At 45.6% G+C, this 23,754-nt stretch overlaps 1 protein-coding gene across 1 annotated transcript in view; it reads right to left on the minus strand.

Annotated features, from left to right (window-relative positions):
• Nucleotides 1–22,803, minus strand: part of LOC147717235 (uncharacterized) — a 28,784-nt gene extending 5,981 nt beyond the window's left edge. The window contains exon 1 of the mRNA XM_086924184.1: nucleotides 22,304–22,803. Coding sequence (XP_086780310.1) covers nucleotides 22,304–22,729 — 426 coding nt within the window. The 5' untranslated portion in view covers nucleotides 22,730–22,803. The remainder of the gene's footprint in view (nucleotides 1–22,303) is intronic.
• Between the last annotated feature and the right edge of the window lie 951 nt (nucleotides 22,804–23,754).

A 23,754-nucleotide genomic window follows, 5' to 3' on the forward strand; every position in this document is an offset into this window, starting at 1 on the left:
TCTTGCACTGCGAGAAAGCAGAAGAAGGGGTTGGTTGGGGGCTTCTGAGAGAAGTGCCAAAACAATGTTGTGGGCGCTGACTGTTTGGTTGGCCCCAGGGCCGACCAAACCAGTCATGCACACTCCTGTTTTCTCCATGTAGCCCGCATGGAGAAAACAGCCTCCTCATAGACGCCTATGTGGACGGTGTCCTAGCCAATCAGAATGCTGCAGTTGCAGCTTTCTGATTGGCTCAGGGGAGGAAGGCTGCCTGCAGCTGCTACCTGCGAGGAGAACCGCAACACAACACTGGACCGCCGAAGGTACGTTTTTATTTAGTTAAAATACCCCACCACCCTGCGCGACCCCCTCTCCGTGCACCAGACCCCCTCGTAGCCGCAAGTCCTGGCGGCTGCAACTGTGTAAAGGTTGTTTGCAATGTAAATAGTCTGCCAGTGCCGCAAACACAGTAGGGGCATGTGGTTACCCTTTCGCTGCTAGGCCTTCTCCCCTGTGCAAAGCCTTTTTTTGGCTATTTAGGGTAGTTTGCGCTTAGGCCCCTGTAGCTTTTTGACCACATAAGGTAGCCATGCCAAATTTGCTTCCTTGTCTTCCAACATCATGGGGATTTTGAAGGTATAGAGGGTTTGTTGATTCCCCTAGAGTGGTCCCAGAATTTAGCCAATATCCAAAAACATTTTGATTTTTGGGGGAAAAAGTCCTGCAGATGAAAGAGTCTGTTTTTCCCTGGGAATGGTATCAACAAAGGGTTTATGGTGCTGGAATCGCATGTTTCCAGCTTTCAGGGACTGACAGACGTTTGGCAGAAAAACAAAATTTTTACACAGTTTTGGCATTTTACTGGGGCATAGCCTATTTTTGCTGTTTTTTGTGCTTTCAACCTCCTTCCAGTTAGTGGTAGAAATGGGTATGAAAGCAATAATGGATCCTGGAAAGTTATACATTTCAGAAAAGTAGACAAAATTCTGAATTCAGCAAAGGGTCATTTGTGTAGCTCCTTCAGGATTTTTTTTATAGACACTAACAGTTGAATATAGGAAAAATTGAAAATGAGTTGCAAAACACAGCCATGTATGCCAACGTTTTTACCTGTAACTTCTTCTAAGTATCTCCGAGTTTTTAAAGCAATATACTGTTACATCCGCTGGACCCTTCTGGTTGTGGGGATATATAGGACTTGTAGGTTTACCAAGAACCTGAGGAACCCAGAGCCAATAACTGAGCAGTGTCTTGCAATGGTTTTTACTATTGTGTACTGGGTATATAGCAAAAATTAATTTTTGGAAAATATAAATAGTGAAAAATCGCTATTAAAGACACCCATGTGTTTCTGAAATGGGAACAAAATATTGAGTTCAGAAACAGTAGCTATTTGCACATCACCGAAATTGTGGGTACCAATACTTGCATGTGAATTATAGGACATTTTTCAAAGTGACTTCTTTTTTACACATTGTCTTACATCTGGAAGGCAGAAATGCATAGAAAGCCAATATGTAATAACAGTTGCTCCACAATAATGTGTTCCCTTACGTCTCCCAATAAAAATGGTAACTCAAGTTGTGTGGGGAGGTTTACTGCCCGTGACAGGAAATGGCCCAAAATGCAAAATGGACACACCACATTTTTACAGTGAAACCTGATCTTTTTTTTGCAAAGTGCCTATCTGTAGGTTTTTAACCCTAGCTCTGCCGGCACTTATGGAAACATAGCAGACCTACACATTTGTGAAAACTAGACACCCACGGGAATCCAGGATGGGAATTGACTTGTCTTGCTCTCACCGGGTTCTGTTACTAGGCCTGGGTGGTACATTTTTTTCCGCTTGTGGAATTTGGGTAATTTCGCATCCCACGGAGAACGCGGATTTGCCAGAATTACGCGATCCGCGGCTTCACATAATTTTTTGGTTGTTCGCTTTTTCAAAATGCGTGTTTGCAAGATATTTCCCCCTGAGCACGCAAACAGCGTTCGCGAACAGGAAAATAGCATCGCGAACGGGCATAACAAGCAATTCCTCGTGTTCGCGGAACTCTGCGTGCTCATGGGGATTTTTTACCGTTTCGCCGAGTTTTACGTAGCGCGACTACACAAATTCTGCCCACCCTTATCTGTTACCCAGAATACCTTGCAAACCTTGTAAAAAAACACAGTTTCCTCACATTTCGGTGATGGAAAGTTCTGGAATCTGCGTGGATCCCCAAAATTCCACCCACCTCACATTTCCCAAAGTCTTCCAATAAAAATGGTACCTCACTTGAGTAGGTAGACGTAGACAGGAAACGCCCAAAACGCAAAGTGGACACACCACATTTTTACAGTGAAAGCTGACCTTTTTTTTGTAAAATGCCTAGCTGTAGATTCTGAACCCTAGCTCTGCCGGCACCTAAGGAGACCTAGCAAACCTATCAAACCTATACATCTTTTAAAACTAGACACCCAGGGGAATCCAGGATGGGGTTACTTGTCTGGATCTCACCAGGGTCTGTTACCCAGAATCCCTTGCAAACCTCAAACTGTGTAAAAAAAAACACATTATCCTCAAATTTCTCTGATGGAAAGTTCTGGAATCTGCATGGATTCACTAAAATTCCACCTATCCCGCTTTCCCAAAAGTCTTCCTGTACAAATAGAACCTCACTTGTGTGGGTAGGCCTAGTGCCCGCGACAGGAAATGGCCCAAAATGCAACGTGCACACACCACTTTTTTACAGTGAAAACTGACCCATTTTTTGCAAAGTGCCTAGCTGCGGAGTTTGACCCTAGCTCTGCTGACACCTAAGGACACTTACCAAACCTATACATTTTTGGAAACTAAAACCCGGAGAAATCCAGAAGGGGGTGACTTGTGTGGCTCTAACCAGGGTATGTTACCCAGAATTCCCATTTTCCAACATTTCTGTGATGGAAAGTTCTGGAATCTGTGTGGATCCACAAAATTTCACCCACCTAGCATTCTCCAAAGTCTCTCTATAAAAATGATACCTCACAGGTGTGGGTAGGCCAAGTGCCCATGGCAGGGAAGGGCCCAAAACGTCCAGGGAGGTATGGCTTGCATGGATTCCCCAACATTTGCTTACCCAGAATCCCCTGCAAACCAAATTTAGCTGAAAAATCAAATTTTTCTCAAATTTCTGTGTGGGAAAGTTGTGGGATCACTGAGCTGACACAAATTTCCCACCACCCAGCGTTCCCGCAGGTCTCCCAATAAAATTGGTACCCCACTCGTGTGGGTGGCCCAAGTCCCTGGGACAGGCAAGGGCCCAAAACTTATTGAGGAGACATCAAAATTACCTATCACAAAATGACCTGGTTTTGCAAGGGGAGTTACCTGGGTTTTTGCCACCGGGCTCGGCCGTCACCTAGGGAAACCTACCAAACCCGCACATTTCTGAAAACTAGACACCAAGAGGAGTCCAGGGAGGTGTGGCTTGCATGGACCTTCCAACATTTTAGTACCCAGTATTCCCTGCAAACCTCAAATTTAACCATCTTGGCAGCCTCCACCCCTATAGCAATACAAAAATAAATCCCTGGATCTAGTGAGCTACTGGTCCCATCTACCCCCCAGGGAGGGCAGAAAGACTTTTGCTGCGGGGATGGTGGGGGCATTGGCATGCCCATCTTGTGCAGCCCCCAACCCGTAATCAAATTTAAAAATATCCTTGGCTTCCTGTGGGCTTTCTGCCCCCCGTGGTCAGATTGGTCAAGGGGGCAGGAAGACTGTCATTTTGCTCAGGGGTGGGGGCATTGTCAGGCCCATCTTGGGCAACACCCACCCCTATAGCGATATAATGAAAAAAATCCCTGGATCTAGTGGACTTTCTGCCCCCCCAATATACCCCCATATGCCCCCCAGGGGGGGCAGAAAGGGGAACAAAGGCCCTTGCCCAAGGGGCTGCTTCCCCTCCCTGCTGTCTAGTGGTTAGAACCCTGCTTGGGGATCACCCTCGTGGTCACAAGCCCCAAGCAGGCATCCACAAGGGAGAAGTACCTTTGGAAAGGGGAGATTCTCCCTTTCCAATGATACCTCTCCTGACTTTCTATGTGCTCGGGGGGGGGGGGCTGAGATAGCCCCCTGAGTACGTAGAAAGTGAAACTGAAATGAGCATTTCAGTTTCGGTTTCTGTGCAATGACATCAGAGCGACGTGCGCGCTGATGGTTATAGCGCAGAAACCAGGGGAACAGCCTTGGGAGTTGGGAAAGCTCTTCCCCAGCTTCTGAGGCTGTTGGGGGTGAAAGGGAATCTCTCTGGTGCTCGCAACCGTGGGATTCCCTGCGCCATGTGATCGGACGGCCAGGGGTCATCCGACGCACAAGAGCACTTGCCTCCCTCCCCAAGCTGGTTATTTTATTTTATATGCCCCTGGTGAAACATTGGCCATAAGAAGACGAGGGCCAGGGCGAGGTGGCGGCATGACTTAATCTACTCTCCCCATTACACCAGAAGAAATCACTACTAAGACAGCGGCGAAACCGCGCCCGAAAAAACACTCTCCAAATCAAATGTGGGAACTCTAAAAGCGCGTGTACTGGGCCCCATATATTAAAAGAGGCAACTTCATCCAATCTTTGTACGTTTAACTTGACAAAGCTGTGCATCTGTGTTCAAACTGCATTCCTGCCCCAGGGTGGTCTGATTTCGGGCCCAGGTGATATTACTTTAGGATGTATGCCTGCCCAGAGAAGCTGTGTCCAGTCGCGCTGTACTCCTTTCTCAGCGTGGCCCATGTTCCGGCTGCACTCCTGTCTCCAACAGTCACTCTACGTTGTAGAGTAAGTACTGGTTTTACAATGAAAGTGTTATTTTGAGGTGTTACTCATGCCTAGTACTGCAATCGCAGATGATTTTTAAAGCTACAGACGCTTGCTCTGGTGCCTGGCAATCCTCTCTTTCCTCTCCCTCCTCTTCTCTCTCCCTCCTAGTCTTATCCCTGCTCTTGCCCTTCGTCTCTCTGCTCTCTCCCTCCTCTTCTCCCTCATCTCTCTCCCTTCTCTCTTCTTTCTCTCTCCCTCCTCCAGCGCCGCATAGACTGATCTGCCACTCATTCATCAGGTGCGGAGGAATGGGTCGTCTGTAGCACCAGCCTCTCTCTAACACCACCCTCTAGGTGCTAATACCTCTGACTTTACCTATAAAGGGCAGGTGAGTCGTCCTCAGGTCCAACACAGCACTCCTTTTGCCCGGTGTCACGCTGCTCCCTGTAAACGTGAGGGCAGCAGCACTGCAGATAATGATTAAAGCTCCAAATGCACTGTGCCATCAACAGTAAAAATATAAAAAGAATGATGGCATTATCATGTAACTGGAAATTACATCTCTGAACTAGCCCACATTCGTTTGTAGTTGTCTATGCTTCCCTGCAAGGAAAACAAGCATTTGATTTCAGCAGAGCTGCTGAGCTGTGAAGCACCCACTGGGGGTTTCTTCTAGTCTAAGGCTGGCCACTTTAAAATGTTGGCAATTAGTTTGTTTGCAGCGAGCACCAATGGTATTTGTGAGCTACTTATCTTTAACTTACATTTTCAAAAAAAGCCAATATTTTGCTAAATGAAGGGTGACGTCCATCAAACAATTATTTTCAACCCTACTGTTTTAAAATATTGCAGTCAGGCTAAATATATGGCTTATGAACAAGCAAAAAATGGCTAGGTATACTTGGCGCACTCTACCACTTATTAGGAAAAAAGTATACAGCATAAAACGTTTTGTTTGCAAAATTGTCCAATTGGTGCTGCAGGAGGAGAGGTAGCCAACCATCCCCCTCAATATGGACCATGGCCCACGATAGCACACAGAATCTTCAAAGCTGAGGTCGCGGTTTAAGAAGTCTTTTATTCCACCGTCTTTACAGATGCCCATATGCCAACACGTGTTTCGTCTATAGCTGTGTCAGTTACAGCAGACTTCATCAGGGCACTACATCTAAAAAATAAACATTTGGTAGATCAGGAGGAGTAGTCTTAGATTTATTCTAAAGTAACTGTCACCAGGGTAAGGCAACCAAGAAAGTTGACCCGAAATGTGTCATCAGAATTCTAGATGCGTTCCTTTGCTCCAATGGGTGATGTTACGATGGATAACAGTACAATTGTAAGTCTAGAGTGTCGAGACTTCCTTGCACCCAACAGTATATATATATTGTGTAAAATAAAATTTGTACAGTGCCCTACATTCATATCAACCATGAGAGGTGGAAAAATTAAGACTGGTACTCAGTAAATCCATTAGCGTCAATACCAGTCAGGTCCAAAGTATAAAATATATGCATAGAGTCAGAAAGTTCTGTAAAATTTACATTTAATGAAAAATATTAGACTTATTATTAAGCCAATATGATGGTCAGATAAGTGTTCTGGAGGTATATATTTTTACCTGTTGGTCTTTAATCCACATCCCTAATCCCAAAAATCTAGGATAAAATTAAACAAAATTCTAATCAAAATACCCTAAGATATCAATTATCAAAGTAGCTGATTTTATATTCAGACATGAACCCAATTGTGTCGGTAGGGAAATTTTTATATTTGAACCATAGCAAAACAAGTAACAAAACGCATACCACTCAGTTAAAAGGAGACATGTCTGTCGTAATAATGTTCAAGCGTAAACTCCTTGAATTGCCATAGGTAAGGTCAAATTCTATATTAGATCATGGCAAAACAAGTAACTAAATTGCATACCACTCACATGTCTGTCGTAATATTAATCTTGAAGCGTAAGCCCCTGGGGTTACTTGGGTTAAAGCGACTACTATTCCATATATCAGAAAACCCATGCCACTAAGTGGAAATAAGAAATGTCTGTCGTAATATTAATGTTAAAGCATAAACTCCTTGGGTTACCCTCGGAAAGGCCAAATTCTATATAAAGTCATGGTAAAGCAAGTAACGAAAATGCATACCACTCATTGAAGGTAAACCATGTCTGTTGTATTATTAATCTTGAAGTGTGAGGGGCGTGGCCAAGCAGCGGACCAAGATGGCCGCGCGGCTGTGAAGGTCTGCATGGTAGCCCAGTAAAGATCCTTGCTGTCCCTGATGTACCTGCACATCGAGCTACCGAAATGCCTGGCGCATCATCGTCATCCAACGGAGCGTCCATGGTCCAGACTGCGACCCCGCAATCTGCCTGCAGATAGTGTTCCCGGTGCTCTAGGCCTCGAGGGGGTGGAGCTGGTGGCGTCCATTAGCGCAGTCTTCTGAGGTGCTTGGAGCTCCCGATCCGGAGACACGGCCGCATCGGAAAAACAAGGGCGGTGTCAGCTGTCCTGTACATAGCCATGGTGGCAAAGAGTTTGAGCACTGCTCCCCCCTCCCACTTTCCCGCTAACAGCTACCGCCGCGAACCCCCCCGCTTGACCCGCACTAAGTGGGGGGCTGTGAACTCCAACTGCGGCACTCCCGGTGGCCTCAGAGGTGAAAGGGGCCTCGCAAGAGCTAGGGAGGCGGCTACCCGGCCACGTTCACTGGGGGAGTAGTGGGAGCTAAGTGACGCACAGCAGGTCGCTGGAATAAATGCATTGAACAGCTCGGAGGCGGCCATGCGTGACCCCCCTCCAGCCCTGCGGCCTTGCTGCCTGGACACTTACTCTACAGCTTCCCTGGGCCTGCGGCCTTACACTGCGATGCAGCTGACCCGCTACAACACACCACAGCCTGCGGTCCCCTGCAAGTTGTCTCCACTAGGGCCACTGTCGGTGCTCTCCTGCTCTTGGCCATCGAGGGCCTGTGCCTGCCACGGCTGCTCCCGAGGCAGCTCCACACCACACCAGCATCCCTGTGGGCTCTTCCTGGTGCTCTCTGCCCCTGCACAGGTGCAACCAGTGTTCCCAGCTGCTTTCCCTTGGCTCCACCTTTGACCTGTGCGGCACCAAAGTGTGGCTTTGGCTTCCACATATTAGGGTCCCCTAGTGATGGGTAGAAAAGACCCAAAGCAGAGGATAATCTAATTCCCAGTGGTCACGGAGGGGGTACAAGAACGCGTCGCTGACATGACTGAGGGTGGCCAGGTCTCCACTGCACCCATGGTTGCGACAACGTCAAATCCTGATCTGTTGGTGGAGCTCAGAGCCGGATTTATGGCATTGGACAATAGGTTTGATAAGCTGGAGAGACGCTTGGACACTATGGGCCCCAAATTAGACATCCACGATAGACGCTTGGACACAGCAGAGGGCCGGATATCGGACATGGAGGACGTCTCGGCACGTCGACGAAGAGGCTGGAGCGCTTGTAAAAAATTCTAAAGGACATCGCCATTAAAAATGTGGACTTGGAGGCATGCAGCCGCAGCAACAACTTTTGTATTACTGCCGTTCCGGAGTCAACAAACACCGGGAGAATGGACACCTTTGTGGAATCCTTGCTAGTGGACTTACTTGGGAAGGAAGAGTTTACCCCGGGATTCGTGGTGGAAAGGGCACATTGATCTCTGGGTCCCCGGCCCAACCCTGGCTGCCCTCCTAGGCCGATAATAGCACCAGTAATGAACTTTCGGGATGGGGACACAACGCTGAGGTTCGCCAGGGAACGGGGTGAGCTGAGATGGCAGGTATCTGCAATCTCATTATACCCGGACTTCACCCTTATGGTGCAGGAGGCTGGTAGCTATCCCATTGCCAAACTGTATCTTTGACTCTATTCGTACACACCTCATTACACTGACGTGGGAAGGCAGACGCCCCAGAGTCCCCTTCGAAATCATGACACTCCCGTACCATAAAGGCCGCTTCGGTGTTTCTGATTTTCAGATGTATTATTTGGTCACACAATGAAGTTATGCTCACGCTAGGTTCCTCCCTGACACCCGAATCCCATATTTACGTCCTGGGGCAGATCTAGTCCTTACGGACACACTACGATCGGTCTTGTCTCTGGGCAACCCGCGTGATCCACTCGAAATCCAAGTGATATTCATAACCAGTTGGGCCTGGCTGAAACTGGCCAGGATGACGTGATCACCGCTGCTGTACTGCCCAAATATACCACTCCCGAATCCGCGATGGAGTCCTATCACAGGGGAGGGATTAGTGCAGCGCACTCTAAAACGGTTTGATATTAACTCCATTGGAGACCTCTACATAGGCGGTCAAATCTTTTCTGCCTCGGATGGAGACAGGTTTGCGGGGGCTTCGTTCATGGATACGCTTATACTTATGCTACTTGGTGCTGCAGTTAAGGTCAAGCTTCCTGGTTACCCGGTAGAGTCCAACCCTTTTCCCCACTTAACCATAGTTCTAGGTAGCAACACTGGGGAACATTTGATTTCTAAATTATATAGATCCTGAATGGAGATACTCCCAGTACGGGATGCTAAAGTATGGGTTGCATGGGAGACAGATCTAGGCCACCCAGTAACTGATGACCAATGGGCTGCATGCTGTCAACAGACCAAAAAGATATAATTAAATAGCCGCCACAAACTCATCCATTACAAATTCCTGCGGCACACCTACATTACACCTGCACAGTCTCATAGACTAGATCCCGATAAATCCCATTGCTGCCTGAAATGCAAGTCCCAGCAGGCAGACTTTTCCCACCTTACGTGGACCTGCAGCAAAATCAGCTCGTACTGGATTGACATATATAGGCTACTTGGGAAAATGACGGGCTTGGTATTATATCCAATTCAGGAAGTGGCTCTTTTGGTATATGTGACAAATGTCCCGAAGGCGGTCCGGAAATTCACAGCAGTTGAGCTACTCTTGGCAAAAAGGGAAATTGCACTGAAGTGGGGAAGAGAGTGGCACAGACAAGTAAAAAATGGCTGAATAGCATGCATATTGTAATCTGAACTATTGTAGTGTAGTTCCTATTTTCCCAATAGGCTCTGCGCATTGGAATAACATAAATGATAGTTTAGACGTAGGACTGAGGTCGACTAGGTCTCTATTGAATATGTTAGACTTAATTGTGCGTGCCAGCTAGCTCAGAGGTCGCTAGAAACTTTCTCGAATAAACAACAAGGGATTCGTTTCTGACAACCGCATAAACATGACAACTTTGTTTCCCCAAGATGAAACTGATCTTCAGAGTCGTGGAAACAATAGATAGATATTTTACTCAGTCAATCGTGCATGCTTCGTTTCACCAGAGGAACAGAGAAATAGAGAGACAGGCGTTTTCAATAAAAGGTATTTATTGAACAGTCTTCTCGTGCAGAAGAAATGAAATGCTACAATCGTAATACTTGGTGCAAAGTATAATGCATACAGCAAAAAGAGTATTATGAAATAATACTGTAAAGCATGGTATGGTTTCTAAACCATACAATACATAAAATACATAGAATACATACATGAATAAATAAAGTCTGAAGGTACTCAACTGGTGCTTCTAAAATACGCCTACCCCGGTGTACCATACCTAAGTCTAGTACGAGGGAAGTATTAAGTGAGGTGTAGCATAAATCTAGTATTCTTTTGCCAAGAATCTATCCAAGATTTCTCTTAGGGTTTAGTCAGCTCCGCACCTTGGTTTAGAATGAAGGAGGTCTCGTATCTGTCTGTCTCAGGACTCAATTTTCTAACAAACCGCAAGGGTAGCTTGGAAACACTGGAGCTGGATTTCTCGGCGGGAGAAAAGACAGCGTCTCTCTCAGTGTGTCTGATGGAGGGTCAGCTTCCGTCAGTCTTTTGCTGTAGCGAGCTGCATCGGGCAAGTAGATAGTCGAACTGCTCCAAACCACTGTGTGTTTGCTATGGCAAGTGTGGGGATATTTATACCTTGAAGGTGCCGAGTTTGATGTAAAGTTGGACATAATAACGTCATCAAATAGACTCAGTTCTTTGAAAACTCCATGAGTTCTTGGACAAATCAATATTCAAGCATGGGGAAGTCCCTAACTGCTGAAGCCGAGTTTTCCAAGAAATCATTGTGGCTTTTCGGAACTAGTGGAAGTATTCATGCCTGTATTTGGACTGCATGGGCTATGTCTAAATATGGCTATGATTTCTATGCCTATATAAGGACAAGGTGATTTATACCTATAAAAGGGCATGAATCGGGAAAATTACCTTAGGGTCCTAAAACGCTATACAACAATATGTGAATATTAAATAAATATGTGTTAAATGTAACACCTTTTAAACTGCAAAGCATGAGACTGCATATGTAAAGTCATGCTCTGATGCAATGTGAAGGTACTGCCAGGGCTTTAAGTGGGCCGGGGTGTGCCCGTGCTCAGCACCGGCAGTTCTAAAAAGCAGGTGCTGAGACGGGTCCCTTACGGGCTCTCCATTTTTGTCCTCACCCACAGAGTGGGTGAAAAATATATCTTAACTCTCCAGCTCTACCACCCTTCAGTGAGGTAACCGAACCAATAGTTGTTGCTTTGTAGCTTATGCAACGAACAACCATTGGCAAAGCCAAGAGTCCTGGCTTGTTGTAGGCGTAATTTTACTTGTTGTATTATATATCTGGATACAAGGACAGAAGCAGCAAATTACCAGTCAGTGGCCACTCTATGCCCCTACGCTCAGCACAGATTTGTAAGTTTACTTTTTAAGCCACACCCTAATTACAACGACCACGCCCCTTTGAGAGGACCCCCCAAACAGTTTATCCATCCTACTTAAATCTCTGGGTACTCCAATTGTAAGTGTGTGACGTAAAGGCAAACGGCAGTGGAATGCCTCCTGGTGCTAATGACTGCACTATGTGACATTTGTAATTAGGATAGCCAAGGGTAGTAGTAGCTAGGATTTGTTTGGAACCCCGGGCATGGCAATGTGTCAGAGGTCACAAAGGCAGGCGAGGGAAAGGGTGTGTCCTCGTATTCTGTCTGGTTTTGGGTCCTGGTGTTCCTTCTGTCTTGGAATTCTATGTATTATTGTTGTCTGAGTGACAGGTGACGTATCGCAGATAGGGCTGAACATCCTTGCACCCGTACTCCTGATTGGCTGTATTAGGAGTTTACTTAAGGTCATAATAAATCTAATCAAGGAGCAAGGGGAATTCTTTACACAAGCTGCTGAGACATTTTCTTTGTTTATGGACTTTAGTCTTTGTTTGTTACGCCGCAGATAAGTGATTGGGTGATTTGTAAAAAATAAATACAAAAAAGCCTTGGGAGCTACAAGCATCTCTAGAAGAAGAGATATTAAAGGAGCACCTCGTGTATCCCAGCAGGCAGCTCAAAAAGTTAAGAAAAACAAACTGCACTGAAAGTGATCGCGAAAGCGATAGCTATTGTAAATAAAAAAAAACACGCCTGCCAGTGGTGCCCGCGCGCACCACTGCGAGCCATATGTCCTCAATTATCGCCCCCGTGTCTGGGCACGATAATTGAAGACATATGGGCTTCGGTGCGCGTAACAGACACCAATAGGCCATGGGAGCAATGCGCCCGCCTTTGGCCTATTGCGTGCTCTGTTTAAAAAAAACATGCACGCAAAGCCCAATAGCGGAACCCAAAAGGAAAAGCACACGCACGAGCGTGTGCGATTCCAGGGTCTGTTTTCAAACCCCGGACAAAAGGGCTCGCCTGCATCGCGAGGGGTGAGCCCGAAAAAAAGACAGGCTCAAAACAAAGACAACACCCTAAAATTATGCCCTACACAGTGCAACATGCTCTCATGTAAGCAAGCGCTTCATTGCCCCCACATAGGGGTAGTAAGTCCTATATAAATGTACAATACTATAAAATACAAATGTTGGTTCAATAAAAAAATAGTCGGATACATGCCATCCAATCTCTTTGTTAATGACAGAGCCCCATATAACTCTTAGATTACTGGGTATTTCACTTTGGCATTTCCTGAGGTGGGAAGTGTACCTGGAAAACCTGTGAAAGGGTTGTAACACATTGCTCCATTTCTCATGTCAGTTTGTTTTTCATTTGATATTTTGGGGGTGTGTTGAAAGGTACTGGCTCTGTCTTACGAGTGTTTACTATAGCAGTGTGCTATTTAAAATGGATCGTGGTCTTAACCTTATGTTTTTTGACATGGATAGGGATGCATGTCTTCAACCTGTTTGATTTTCGTTGTCTGTCATATAGTCAATAAACAGATTTGAAACCAAAAAAATACAAATGTTTTTGTTAAACATAAGAAACCATGTTGCAAACAAACAAGACCAGCCATGTCACTTAAATGGATATGCACTTAAGAGCTGCATAGGTTTCATGATGTCAGTGCTAAACGTAAACAAGCACACACCAATGCTGTGTCAGATAAATCAAAGTGCCCAGCAAGGGTCTCTATGACAATCCAAACATATTTTGCTAAGATTTTCGGCAATTTTGAAGTTCTGTAATTTGTCACGAAGACGCATCTTCTGTTGCAGTATAACCATGGCATAATTTCCAAAAAACAAACTAACTTACATTTAAAGCTGTACTCTAAGCCTCTACACTCAACAATCGTTAAACTATTTAATGTCTTCAGTCATGTCCTCACATTGATGCTTCACCTTTCCAGGTCCCAGCAGGATTGGACACAGAAAGTCAATGAATAATGACTGGTTAAGGTTATTAGATTTCACCTAAGACAACACACATTGTTAGCTTACCGTGGGTTTAGTGCCCGCTAATTGCTTACCATTGGTTAGCTTTATTGGCACTCTCATCTGATTGCTTCTTATTTGTCAGCTTCTGTGGGCTTTCCCTCCTCTTCTAGGGTATTGCCCCTCCCTAAGGAGCATGGGCACATTACTTGCATCCTTCCAAGGCTCCCCACGGCTAAAACTTATTGTCAATAGTTCCCATATGCAAAACATATTGGCATTGCCAATGTTTGTTTTTATGAACCACTCACATTAGGTAGAGTAGCAAGCAAAGGCCTTTGGCTCAGGATGACAGAGTTTGATCTCCATGTCTCTTGTGAGCCAAAGTGATGGTTGGTGCAGCACCAACATACATGCCTAGCAGGGACCACAGGGAATGTGAAGCGGGTCTAGGAGAACAGGCAGAAGCTAGACCAGGGCGCATATTAGAATAGGCATAGGGCAGCACTGCAAGTCATTTTGCTGCACAGTCCAATGCCAATTCGAAAGGACAGGAATGCACCGTATTTACAAGATACAGTGCATTCCTATGCTTTCTTCCAGCGCCAACACACAAGTAGCAGCTATGCACCAAAGGAGGCACCCTTGCACCATGTTGCATTGGTGTCTGTATTGTTGGCACAATTGTTTTGTGCTGGAAGGGGCACCTTCCTACACAAAAACAATCACAAGAGGCATTATCCTTGTTCTATGTGTGCTGCTGAATGCAGCACACGTGGAAAGAGGAAAAAACGAGGAGAAATGTAAACATTTCGCCCTGTTACGGCTGATCTAGGGAGACGCAAGGTTGTTTTGGTTCATGATTTGCAAATCTAGGGCAGTGTCAAAATTCATGGGTGTTGAGTGGGAACACCCACAGCAACACACATGAAACACCTCTTTCACAAAGAGTAAGGCAAGGCAGCGACTTGCGCTGCTTTGCCATACTCCGGGGCAGATTTACAAGCCGCTTGCGCCACTTTTGCATCACTTTTAACATGGCAAAAGTGACGCAAACGTGGCGCAAGGGGCTTGTAAATCTGCCCCTCCACATCTACAAAAGCCATTAAAAGCCAAGCGGGGTGGATTTATTTAGCCTTGTAGATATGGATAAGCCCCACTCGAACCTGTTTTTTCTTGCTATTATTGTGCTTTCAGTTTTACTTTCACCATTCTAAAGCCTGTGTTTCGAATAAAAAAATAAAAAAAATACCTGTATGGGGTAGGGGCATTGAGCTTATGTTTGCCTTGGGAGTTGTCAATGCCTACGAACTCCTGAGATTACTGGCATTTAATTAATCAAATCTTCTCTCCAGCTCTTTCCCATCCAGGAACTAGCTGGCGACTTACTCCACCATGCAAATTAATTTCTTGCGGATATAGGAGAAGAGGTGTCTCTATGGTGCAAAAGTATTTCCTATAGTAAGAAAGAAAAATAATAGAAGTGCATTTGCTCAGTGGGCAGCATTGTCCCGATGCATTATTTTACCCTCCATGTTCTTCACATTGGGGTAACAGTAGATGTCACATGACATACCCCATTGTATGCCTGACAGGTTAGGGTTGGAGTATCTTTCCATATTTATGACAGTGAATCTTCATTAATTCCCAAAATATGATCACCTCTGCGTAGAAGTATGTCTATGGGTGTAAATAGATAAATATTGAATGTGCATTGGTCCTCCGAACTACAAGTACCAGACTCACCACTCATCAGGTGCAACTTCTGTTTCACTTTCACAAGATGCAGATTGAGCATTAATGCTGCTTCGTAAGCATGGGCATAATTCAAATACTCAATACACTTTCAGTGTTCCGCAATCTAGTCCTCTGCCGGCGGGCACTGCCAGAACTAAGACCATTCAGTCTAGTTTCAAACTAATGATGTGATGCCTTATTCTCATGTGACATAAAACAAAGAAGTACTATAAGTATCCATTACAGGATTGGTACTACCACCATAAGATCACAGACATCAACTTCAACCCACAACCTACTGACCTCAACCACCTCCCCACACCACCCGACGCTACCTTCAGCCACGAGCTCACTGACTGGAAACATCTCTTAATACAACACACCACCACCATTATGAATTTAATCTACATGCCCACACCACATCTACAACTTAGGAAGGAAAGAATCTCTTTATAGATTGTATCAATAAAGTAAAAAATGATATAAAAATATTTACCAAAAAAAAACCTAGGAAGGAAAGAATTCAGCAGCAGCCTCACTGAGATCCTCAACTCTTCCATCATCATGGCCACTGTCCCAGATGCATGGAAGCATGCAGAGGTCAAGCCGCTTCTAAAGAAACTCTGTCTTTTCCTGCCAAGGTCCTGGAGAAAGACATCAACCACCAACTCCCAGAGTACCTCGAAGAAAACAATCTGGTTGATGCCTCCCAATCCGGATTCCAACCACAGCACAGAGACCGCCCCGATCGCAGCAACAGACAAAATCAGACACCTTCGCGATCAATGTGAGACAGCAGCACTCATCCTCCTCAAACTCTCTACGGCCACCTGGAAGAAGCCTAACCTCCTAAAGCTAAACTCGGACAAAACAGAAGTGCTCATCTTCAGGAACTAACCCTCACACTGGGACGCCACACGGTGGTCCATCGAACTCTGCCAACACCACCACCCACCGACCATGCACATAACTTCAGAATCATCCTGGACAGCCAGTAGACCAAAAAGCAGCAGCTTAATGCCATATGCTCTTCCTGCTGCCATACCCTTGTCATGCTCCTAAAGATCTTCAGATGGAGCCCCGCCTCCAGAAGGGAAACAGTCACCCAAGGCCTTGTATCGAACCGCCTTCTCTACGGCAACACACTCTACGCTGGAGCCACCAAACAACTCCTCAACTACCTCCAAACTGTCCAGTACACCACAGGAAGACTCGTCCTCAACCTCCCCAGAAGAACTGGTGCCACCCCCACCTCAAAAGCCTGCACTGGTTTCCCGTCCAGAAAAGCTGCCTCTTCAAACTCTTGACACATGCCTTCAAAACTCCCCACTACTTTGGACCCACCTAAATCAACCACCGCCCGAAGCTCCACCGACCTACCAGAGAACCCCGCTCCACCTTTCTTGCCATGGTACGCATACCCCGCATCCGTCGGAGACGCTGCAGAGGTTGTTCTTTCTCTGTCCTTGCTGCCAAGTCCTGGAATTACCTCCCTCTCCACCTGCGAACCGAACCGCCCCTTTGGTGGAAGACTTTAGGAAGAAGCTCAAGACATGGCTTTTTGACCAAGGCTCAAAGAACCGCAGCTCCCAGAGACCCCCCGGGGTAACAAGTCGTGTTATGCGAGACTGATTGCTTGAGAGATGCACATGCTGTGGAGTGGAGAGGTGTGGTGCAGCGGCCAGGGAAGCTGACTTCAGAGCAAAGGGTTCACGTTTGATCTACGGCGGCAGCTCAGCTCAGCACCATGTGACTGGGTAGTAGTTCACTTAATTTCCACGATGGCCCCCAGTGGCTTGAGACCCGTAAGAATGAGTAGTTTACTCTTTACAAATACAGATTTATATGCTCTGCAACACCAACTGACACCCAGATTTAGTCTAAATTTAACAACTATCATTCACTTTAATAAGAATCTGAATAGTTTTCTGCACACACCAAGTCATGCTCCTCACTGCAGTGCATGACCTGCTGAATAAGAAATATTGCTTGCCAGAAGCATACAACATACTTAACATTCGAAGTTATGAAGCTGCAATAGACTGGGGGGCAGATTTACAATAACTGGTGCATTCCTGCATATCAGCAGGGATGCGCCAGTTATTGTGCGCCACGGCTCCGCCACCATGGGTGCACCGCATTTACAATGTGGCGCACCATGGGGCAAAAATGGCACAGATGCGTAAGGCATCTGTGCCGTAAAGGCGGCGCATTGCTGGAGTTGCGTTGCAAGCGCGACGCAGCTCCAGCAATGCTCTGGGGGGCCCTATCTTTACAATGCTGCAGCAATCCTTACGCCTGCTTCAAGCATTGGCAGGGTTTTGTCGCAGCATGGGCTCAAAAGTGACTGAGTGAAATCTTGTAGATTTCACTCAGCCACTTTTGGAAGGCGTTCCTGCGCCGGAAAGCGCCCCCTGCACAGGAACGCCTACTTGTGGTGCAGGGCTTTACAACGTGACACATCTTCCGGATGCGTCACGTTGTAAATACCCCGCAGCATGGCGCATCTTTTGCGCCGCCGCTGCGTCACAAAAGTGACGCATCAGCGGCGTAAACGAGGCGCAAGGGGCTTGTAAATCTGCCCCTGGATGTATAAGAAATGAAGATGGCCACATAGCCTGCAGGGTGACATAGAGCGGACAGCTACTTAGTGTTGCTCCCCTCCAGAAAGGACAAGCATTTTGTCCCAAAAAAGGTCTCCTTAAGTACAGCGGCCTCGTGGTGTCATGAAGGGGTATGGTGAGACCACAGGTGTTTTATAAACAGGTTTGCTGGCATGGCTGCGCAGGACAGCTCTAGGCTGTAAATTGTTCTCCGAACTCACAGCTGACACCTGGATCCCCCATAACCTAGCCAACCTGTGTAATCAATAACCTTGCAACATATTATACCCATGAAAGATGTGTCAGTGTCATTATGTTGCATGCATAGTGTTATAAGTTTGCTTTTGCCCTCCTATCGCCCAATGGCTCAGGGTAGCAATGGTTTGCCTTTCAAACACTCAGCATGTTTCTGTTTTCATGGATGGCTTCTGCGTTCCCCTTCGGACACTAAATGAACTAGCTTAATGCCCCAAAGAACAAACCACTCATCATACCCAAGGGGTTAAAGACTAGAGTAAATACAGACTACAAGGCCAGGCACCCCAGATATCCGTTTAACAGCTGTAAAAGGCGGAGAGAAACAAGAGTTAGGCCAGATTCAGGTCATATGGTGCACGGCGGTAGAGGCTGGTACTTCAGAAGGTTTTAATAGGGAGAGAGGAGAAACATCAGAGAGTCGCGGTAAGCTGCACCATGTGTCAAGACAGCAGGCACTTCTACCACACCCTCATTCCATACCAACACACACATACTGTTCGTAGTCCTCGGCTTTCGATCCAAAAATCAGCATTCTCAGCTGTGTTACTCTAACCAGTTCAATGGATAGAAGTCTTGGGCCTCATTTATGAAAAGTGACGCATCGCTGCGTGAAAACAGTGATGCGTCACTTTTCACTGCGCCCTCTTTGCGACACCAATGATGCGTCATATTTAATGTATGACGCATCATGTCGCAGGACTTACAGATACGTCAGTATTTCTGACGTATCTGTGAGCGCAAAAGTGACGCATTGCTGGAGTGTGTCACAAAAGTGACGCAACTCCAGCAATGCGTCCTTTCACATGGGGCAAGGCCCATGTGAAAGGGCTTGCGTCAGTCTTACGCCTGCTGTGAGGCAGGCGCAAGATTTTGACGCAACAGCATCCTAAAAGTGACGCAGTGAAATCTAATAGATTTCACTGCGTCACTATTACGAGGCTTTTTGCGAGGGAACGCCCCCTCTGCATACATTATACCTGACGCAGGTATAATGTGGCGCAGGGGTTTAAAAAGTGACGCATCTACCTAGATGCGTCACTTTTTAAATATGGCGCAACAAGGCGCATGTTTTACGCCGCCGATGCGTCACAAAAAGTGACGCATCAGCAGCGCAAAACTGACGCAAGGCCTCATAAATGAGGCCCCTTGCTTCTAGCACAACAGAGATCAGTGACTACAATACCCAGAATGCATTAGATTATTAATAAGGCAGGATTTCTCTGAATCTTTGTGTACACTCCCTCTGTCCTGTGCTATAATAGTATGTCTGTCAAGTGTTTCATATCCATGCAGACTAACTTTAAAACTGTGACTTTAAGCCCAAAAGTGCAAGCAAAGACTGGACTGGATGAGCGACTCACTCATGGGCAGGGTAAAAGTCCTAAGCAAAATTGTGTGGAAACTAATAAGCACATGCAATTCCCAATGATGTCACAAGAAGGGACACCAGGCCAGCATAATATTGGGCACATGAAATCAAACTGCATATGTTATAGAAAAACAAGGTCACAATCACAAATAAATTAAAAGGAACATTTTTTGTTGTTAGGTCTCGCATGCAACAGCGAATGCGCTGCATATGCACTCGCATGCTATAGATATTGTATACAGGGGGCTTCCAGCCCCACCCCCCTCATTGCTTAAGATTCAGCTTCATTGTCACAATTGTTTGTTGCCTTCTGATTGGACAGAACTTGCTGGCTTCACTTCCTCTTCTTTTGACTGAAACATGGACCAATTGCTGATTACTTTAGTTTGATTGCTTTTCTTCTGCTGAAATTGAGGCACACTTTTACTTTTTACTTCTTCCCTGTTGAACCACTTGTCATCTGTAGCTATGTTTTACTGTGGCCGACTTTGGCAATGATTTGTAGCCAGGCTTTATAGCAGCATGGTTGCTGTGCAGCATGGCTAAAAATTATAATAAAAAGGATCATGATGCATCCAGCGCTAATGCCCTTTTTAAAAAAAGGGCATTAGCACTGGCATTGTCATAGTACTTATTTAAACTAGTTTTAGCCATACTGCAAAGCATTGCCACTGCTGTACAGCATGGCTGTGGCAAAGCCAATGGTTCTCACAGGAGAGACCTATTAGCTTTGCCAAACTTGTTTTACATAAAAGAATGTATTTGAGGTCAGACGTGACTGAAAGTAGCACTGCTTCAAAAGAAAACCTGTGTAAATTAGTAACACATTTTTTAAAATGCTTTCAGAGAGTAAATAACATATATTGCTGTCGTTTTGTTTTTTTAACAGCCAAACCTGCTGCTAATGCATTTTTTTTCCTACTGATGTTCTTTATTCAGCTTCAAAGCACAAAGGTGAATTAATGTTTGAAGATCAGTAAGTCACAGAATGGTTAATGGTGTGAAGTTCATTATTCCTTGTCAATTAAGAGAGTCAAAGATAACAAACCCTGGTTTCTCTCACAAATAAATGAGATGCAGCCAGTGGGAAGAGCTTTTAAAAAAACGAAGGCCAGGTTGCATTGTGTTTGTAAATGTAAGCAGCTGCAGGTCTGGGGCATAAGGTGACACCTCACCCACAACCAAAACCAACTTGTGTGGAGCTGTCAAGTTTCCCAAGTCCATGTCTGATGTGCTACTTCAGTGTGCATTTTTTCTTTTGAATACTGGGACTTTTAGTGGTCCTATTTCTTAATGAAACAAACTACACTACAAGTCCTAGAATTCAAAGAAAAACCCTGAACTGGAGCAGCACATGGCACTAGGACTTGGGAAACTTGGCAGGGTTGCTTGTGCCTTGCTCATGGGCAATTTGAGAGCTATGTTAGTACATCATGTGAAGGTACCAAAGCATCAACTAGAACAGGAAGGGGCTGGGCCCTACTAAATACAATTTGAATCAGCAAATACTTACCGAACTCTCAATTTACCCAATTCCCGCTATTCTAACAGTGTTGGCTCCTACACTAAGGCGGAGGAGCGTCGCCCCACTGCTTTTAGGCAGTGTAAGCAAAGGAAAAATAAAATGATCATAACTGAATTTTATGATAATTTAATTTGTTCCAGCTGCTTTGCGAGCAGCCGGGGCGGGCGGGCTGCTCTGCTCTCAGAGCAGGGCAGGGGGAGGAGTGGTTTGCCCTCTCCAAGTGGACATGATTGCTTGGCCAGCTCAATCGGGCCGTCCAAACAGTCATGCGCACTTTGCATGATTTCCATATAGGGTGCATTACAGCCTGCATGGAGAACATGCCCAGGCCCCCAGTCCACGTCTGAATGCCGAACCACAGCGTTCAGACCAATCACGACACTGCATTGCAGCGTTGTGATTGGTCAGGGAAGCCCAGGAGTTTCCTAGTTCCTGCTCCCGCTGTACAGAGGGAGGAGAGACTGGAGACGCAGAGACAATAAGGTAAGTTTTAAAAAATATTTTACATCCTGCCACCCCCATCCATGCTGGCCATTCTTTATTTTCTTTGCATAGGAGTTTTGTAGTGCTTTGATCAGTTACATTCCAGCCTGCAAGGAGAACATGCCCAGCAGCGACAATAAGATAAGTTTATTACAAATAGTTTATATCCCCCCGCCACCCTCCAATCTGTGCTGGCTGTCCACTTTTTCCTTTGCATTTGGAGTTTTGTAGTCTTTTGATCAGTTATAAAACCAGACTACAATGCTATGTTTGCAGTTTGAAGCCCTAGCCACGTTGCAGATTAGACATTGGACAAACACAGCGCTATACTGGGACATAACCAGATAGTAGTCATGCTGAGAAAAACCATTCTTTTAAAGCTGTTAGGTTTGCCAGGCCATGCGTGTCTCATCCAGTACATGTTTCTACTTTACATTCTAAGACTTATAGGGGCATATTATCAAGAACAGCGATAAAATTATCGTCGCTTTAGCGGTAGGAAACTGCCGCTAAAGCGGCGATAATGGGCTTGATAATAAGCCCTTGTGAATTCCCATAGCAGCCCATGTCAACACCAGAACCTGGGCTGCTATGGGAATTCACAAGAGCATATTATCAAGCCCATTATCGCCATTTTAGCAGCAGTTTCCTGCCACTTAAAGTGGGGATCATTGTATCGATGTTCTTGATAATATGCCCCCTAGTTCTTATGTTATAATGGAACAAACAAGATTAGAAGGCCCAGAATGCACACAAAAAAATGTGAAAAACGTGAAAGGTTTGCTCCTTGAAATGACGTTATAGGATCTTTTTTGACTTAGTCTTTTTAAACATTCTATTAACTTTTTCAGCAGTACCGCGAACACCTTTCGTACCTGTGACAGCAAATATGTCTCTGTCGGAGGCTTTCCATCCTTCACCATGTTAGAAGTACTGTTAATGTACGAATTTGCCAAACAGTCTAGGTATCTCCCGTCGAAAAGTAGAATTATGGTCCAGGTGACTGCTGGAAGAACCGCCTTTCCAAACACCGAGCAGCACAGCGAACACTGACTGCCACCTTTGCAACGACACACGGTGAAGGAGCTCTGCTGGAAAAGCAAGCTGAGGAGGAACCAGAAACAGGCGGGAAAACAGAAGAACGCCAGGCTGTAGAAACGCTTCCATCGCCGGTCCGCCGGGCACGTGAATTCCACTTCCATCAACTCCTCGAACACAAACAGGATCAACGTCATCATCGACACTTTTAAAACTGGAAACACGGACTTCCATGCCTCAAAGAATTTCTTATTGGGAGACATTCCTCGTTTTCCGAGCAAGACGGTGAGATGATGCTGGTGCCGCAGTCAAGACCTTCTGGTGTTTTATCTCGCCAGGGAAACGTGACCGTTGATATTTATTCAATCGAAAGTGAAAGTACAAAACGTGGTTGAATGAGCTGACTTCGAAGATTACAGCTCTCACATCTGGAGAGCGCGATTTCTAATCAATAACTTTCGAGGGCTGTAAAATAACTGACATGAAATGATAACATAACATGTTCAACAAAGGAAACACTGTAAGATTAACAGAACATGGATTGAATTACTTACCAGTAAGCAGTGGCGGCTGGTGACATTTGAAAGTGGTGCGCATAAAGGTTGGGTATAAGTGGTATTTCATGTTTGGGGCAAAAACTTGCAAGAAACCAGTGGCAAATGGTGCATTTTAAAGCCAAATTTGAGTACGAAAGGTTTATAAAGCAATTGTGAAAGTGCATTGATGAAATAATTAAACACATCAAAACCTACCCCATATCTTACTGCCTTAAATATGTTAAACAGTAACTGAAGTGAGCCACTTGTATGATTTGACGCAAGTACTATGGAAATGAAACTATCAATATGTTGCACATAAGCAGTCTGAAGATTCGGCAGCTACCTCTCCACAATAAAGTGCATTTTGACGCCACTGCAGGACTGGGTACAGTTCTCTACCAAGAGGCCCATGCAGTGTGTAGGAAGAAGGTGGTGTCGCACCCACACCCTAACACCTAACAGGCTTTTGCAATGAAACCTCCTTTCAGATGTCCCATGAACGGAAAGGTGCTTTCGGCTGTAGCAGACAGACACAACATGGTAACTGCAGCGGCAGAAGCATTAATTCTGTGTCTGTCTCCCCAGCCAGGGGTCACCCACGCCTGCACCGCCGCTGTTTGCCTAAATCACAACTGTGTAAGAGGACAGTAAACACAGAGCTCTGAATATTGCACAAGGCACACTTGAATGTTGTGACACACAAGGCCCTCGGCACGAAAGCAGCATTCACTGAACGTTTTGTTATACAT

The sequence above is a fragment of the Lissotriton vulgaris genome, chromosome 5, assembly GCF_964263255.1.
Source record: "Lissotriton vulgaris chromosome 5, aLisVul1.2, whole genome shotgun sequence".
Classification (NCBI taxonomy): domain Eukaryota; kingdom Metazoa; phylum Chordata; class Amphibia; order Caudata; family Salamandridae; genus Lissotriton; species Lissotriton vulgaris.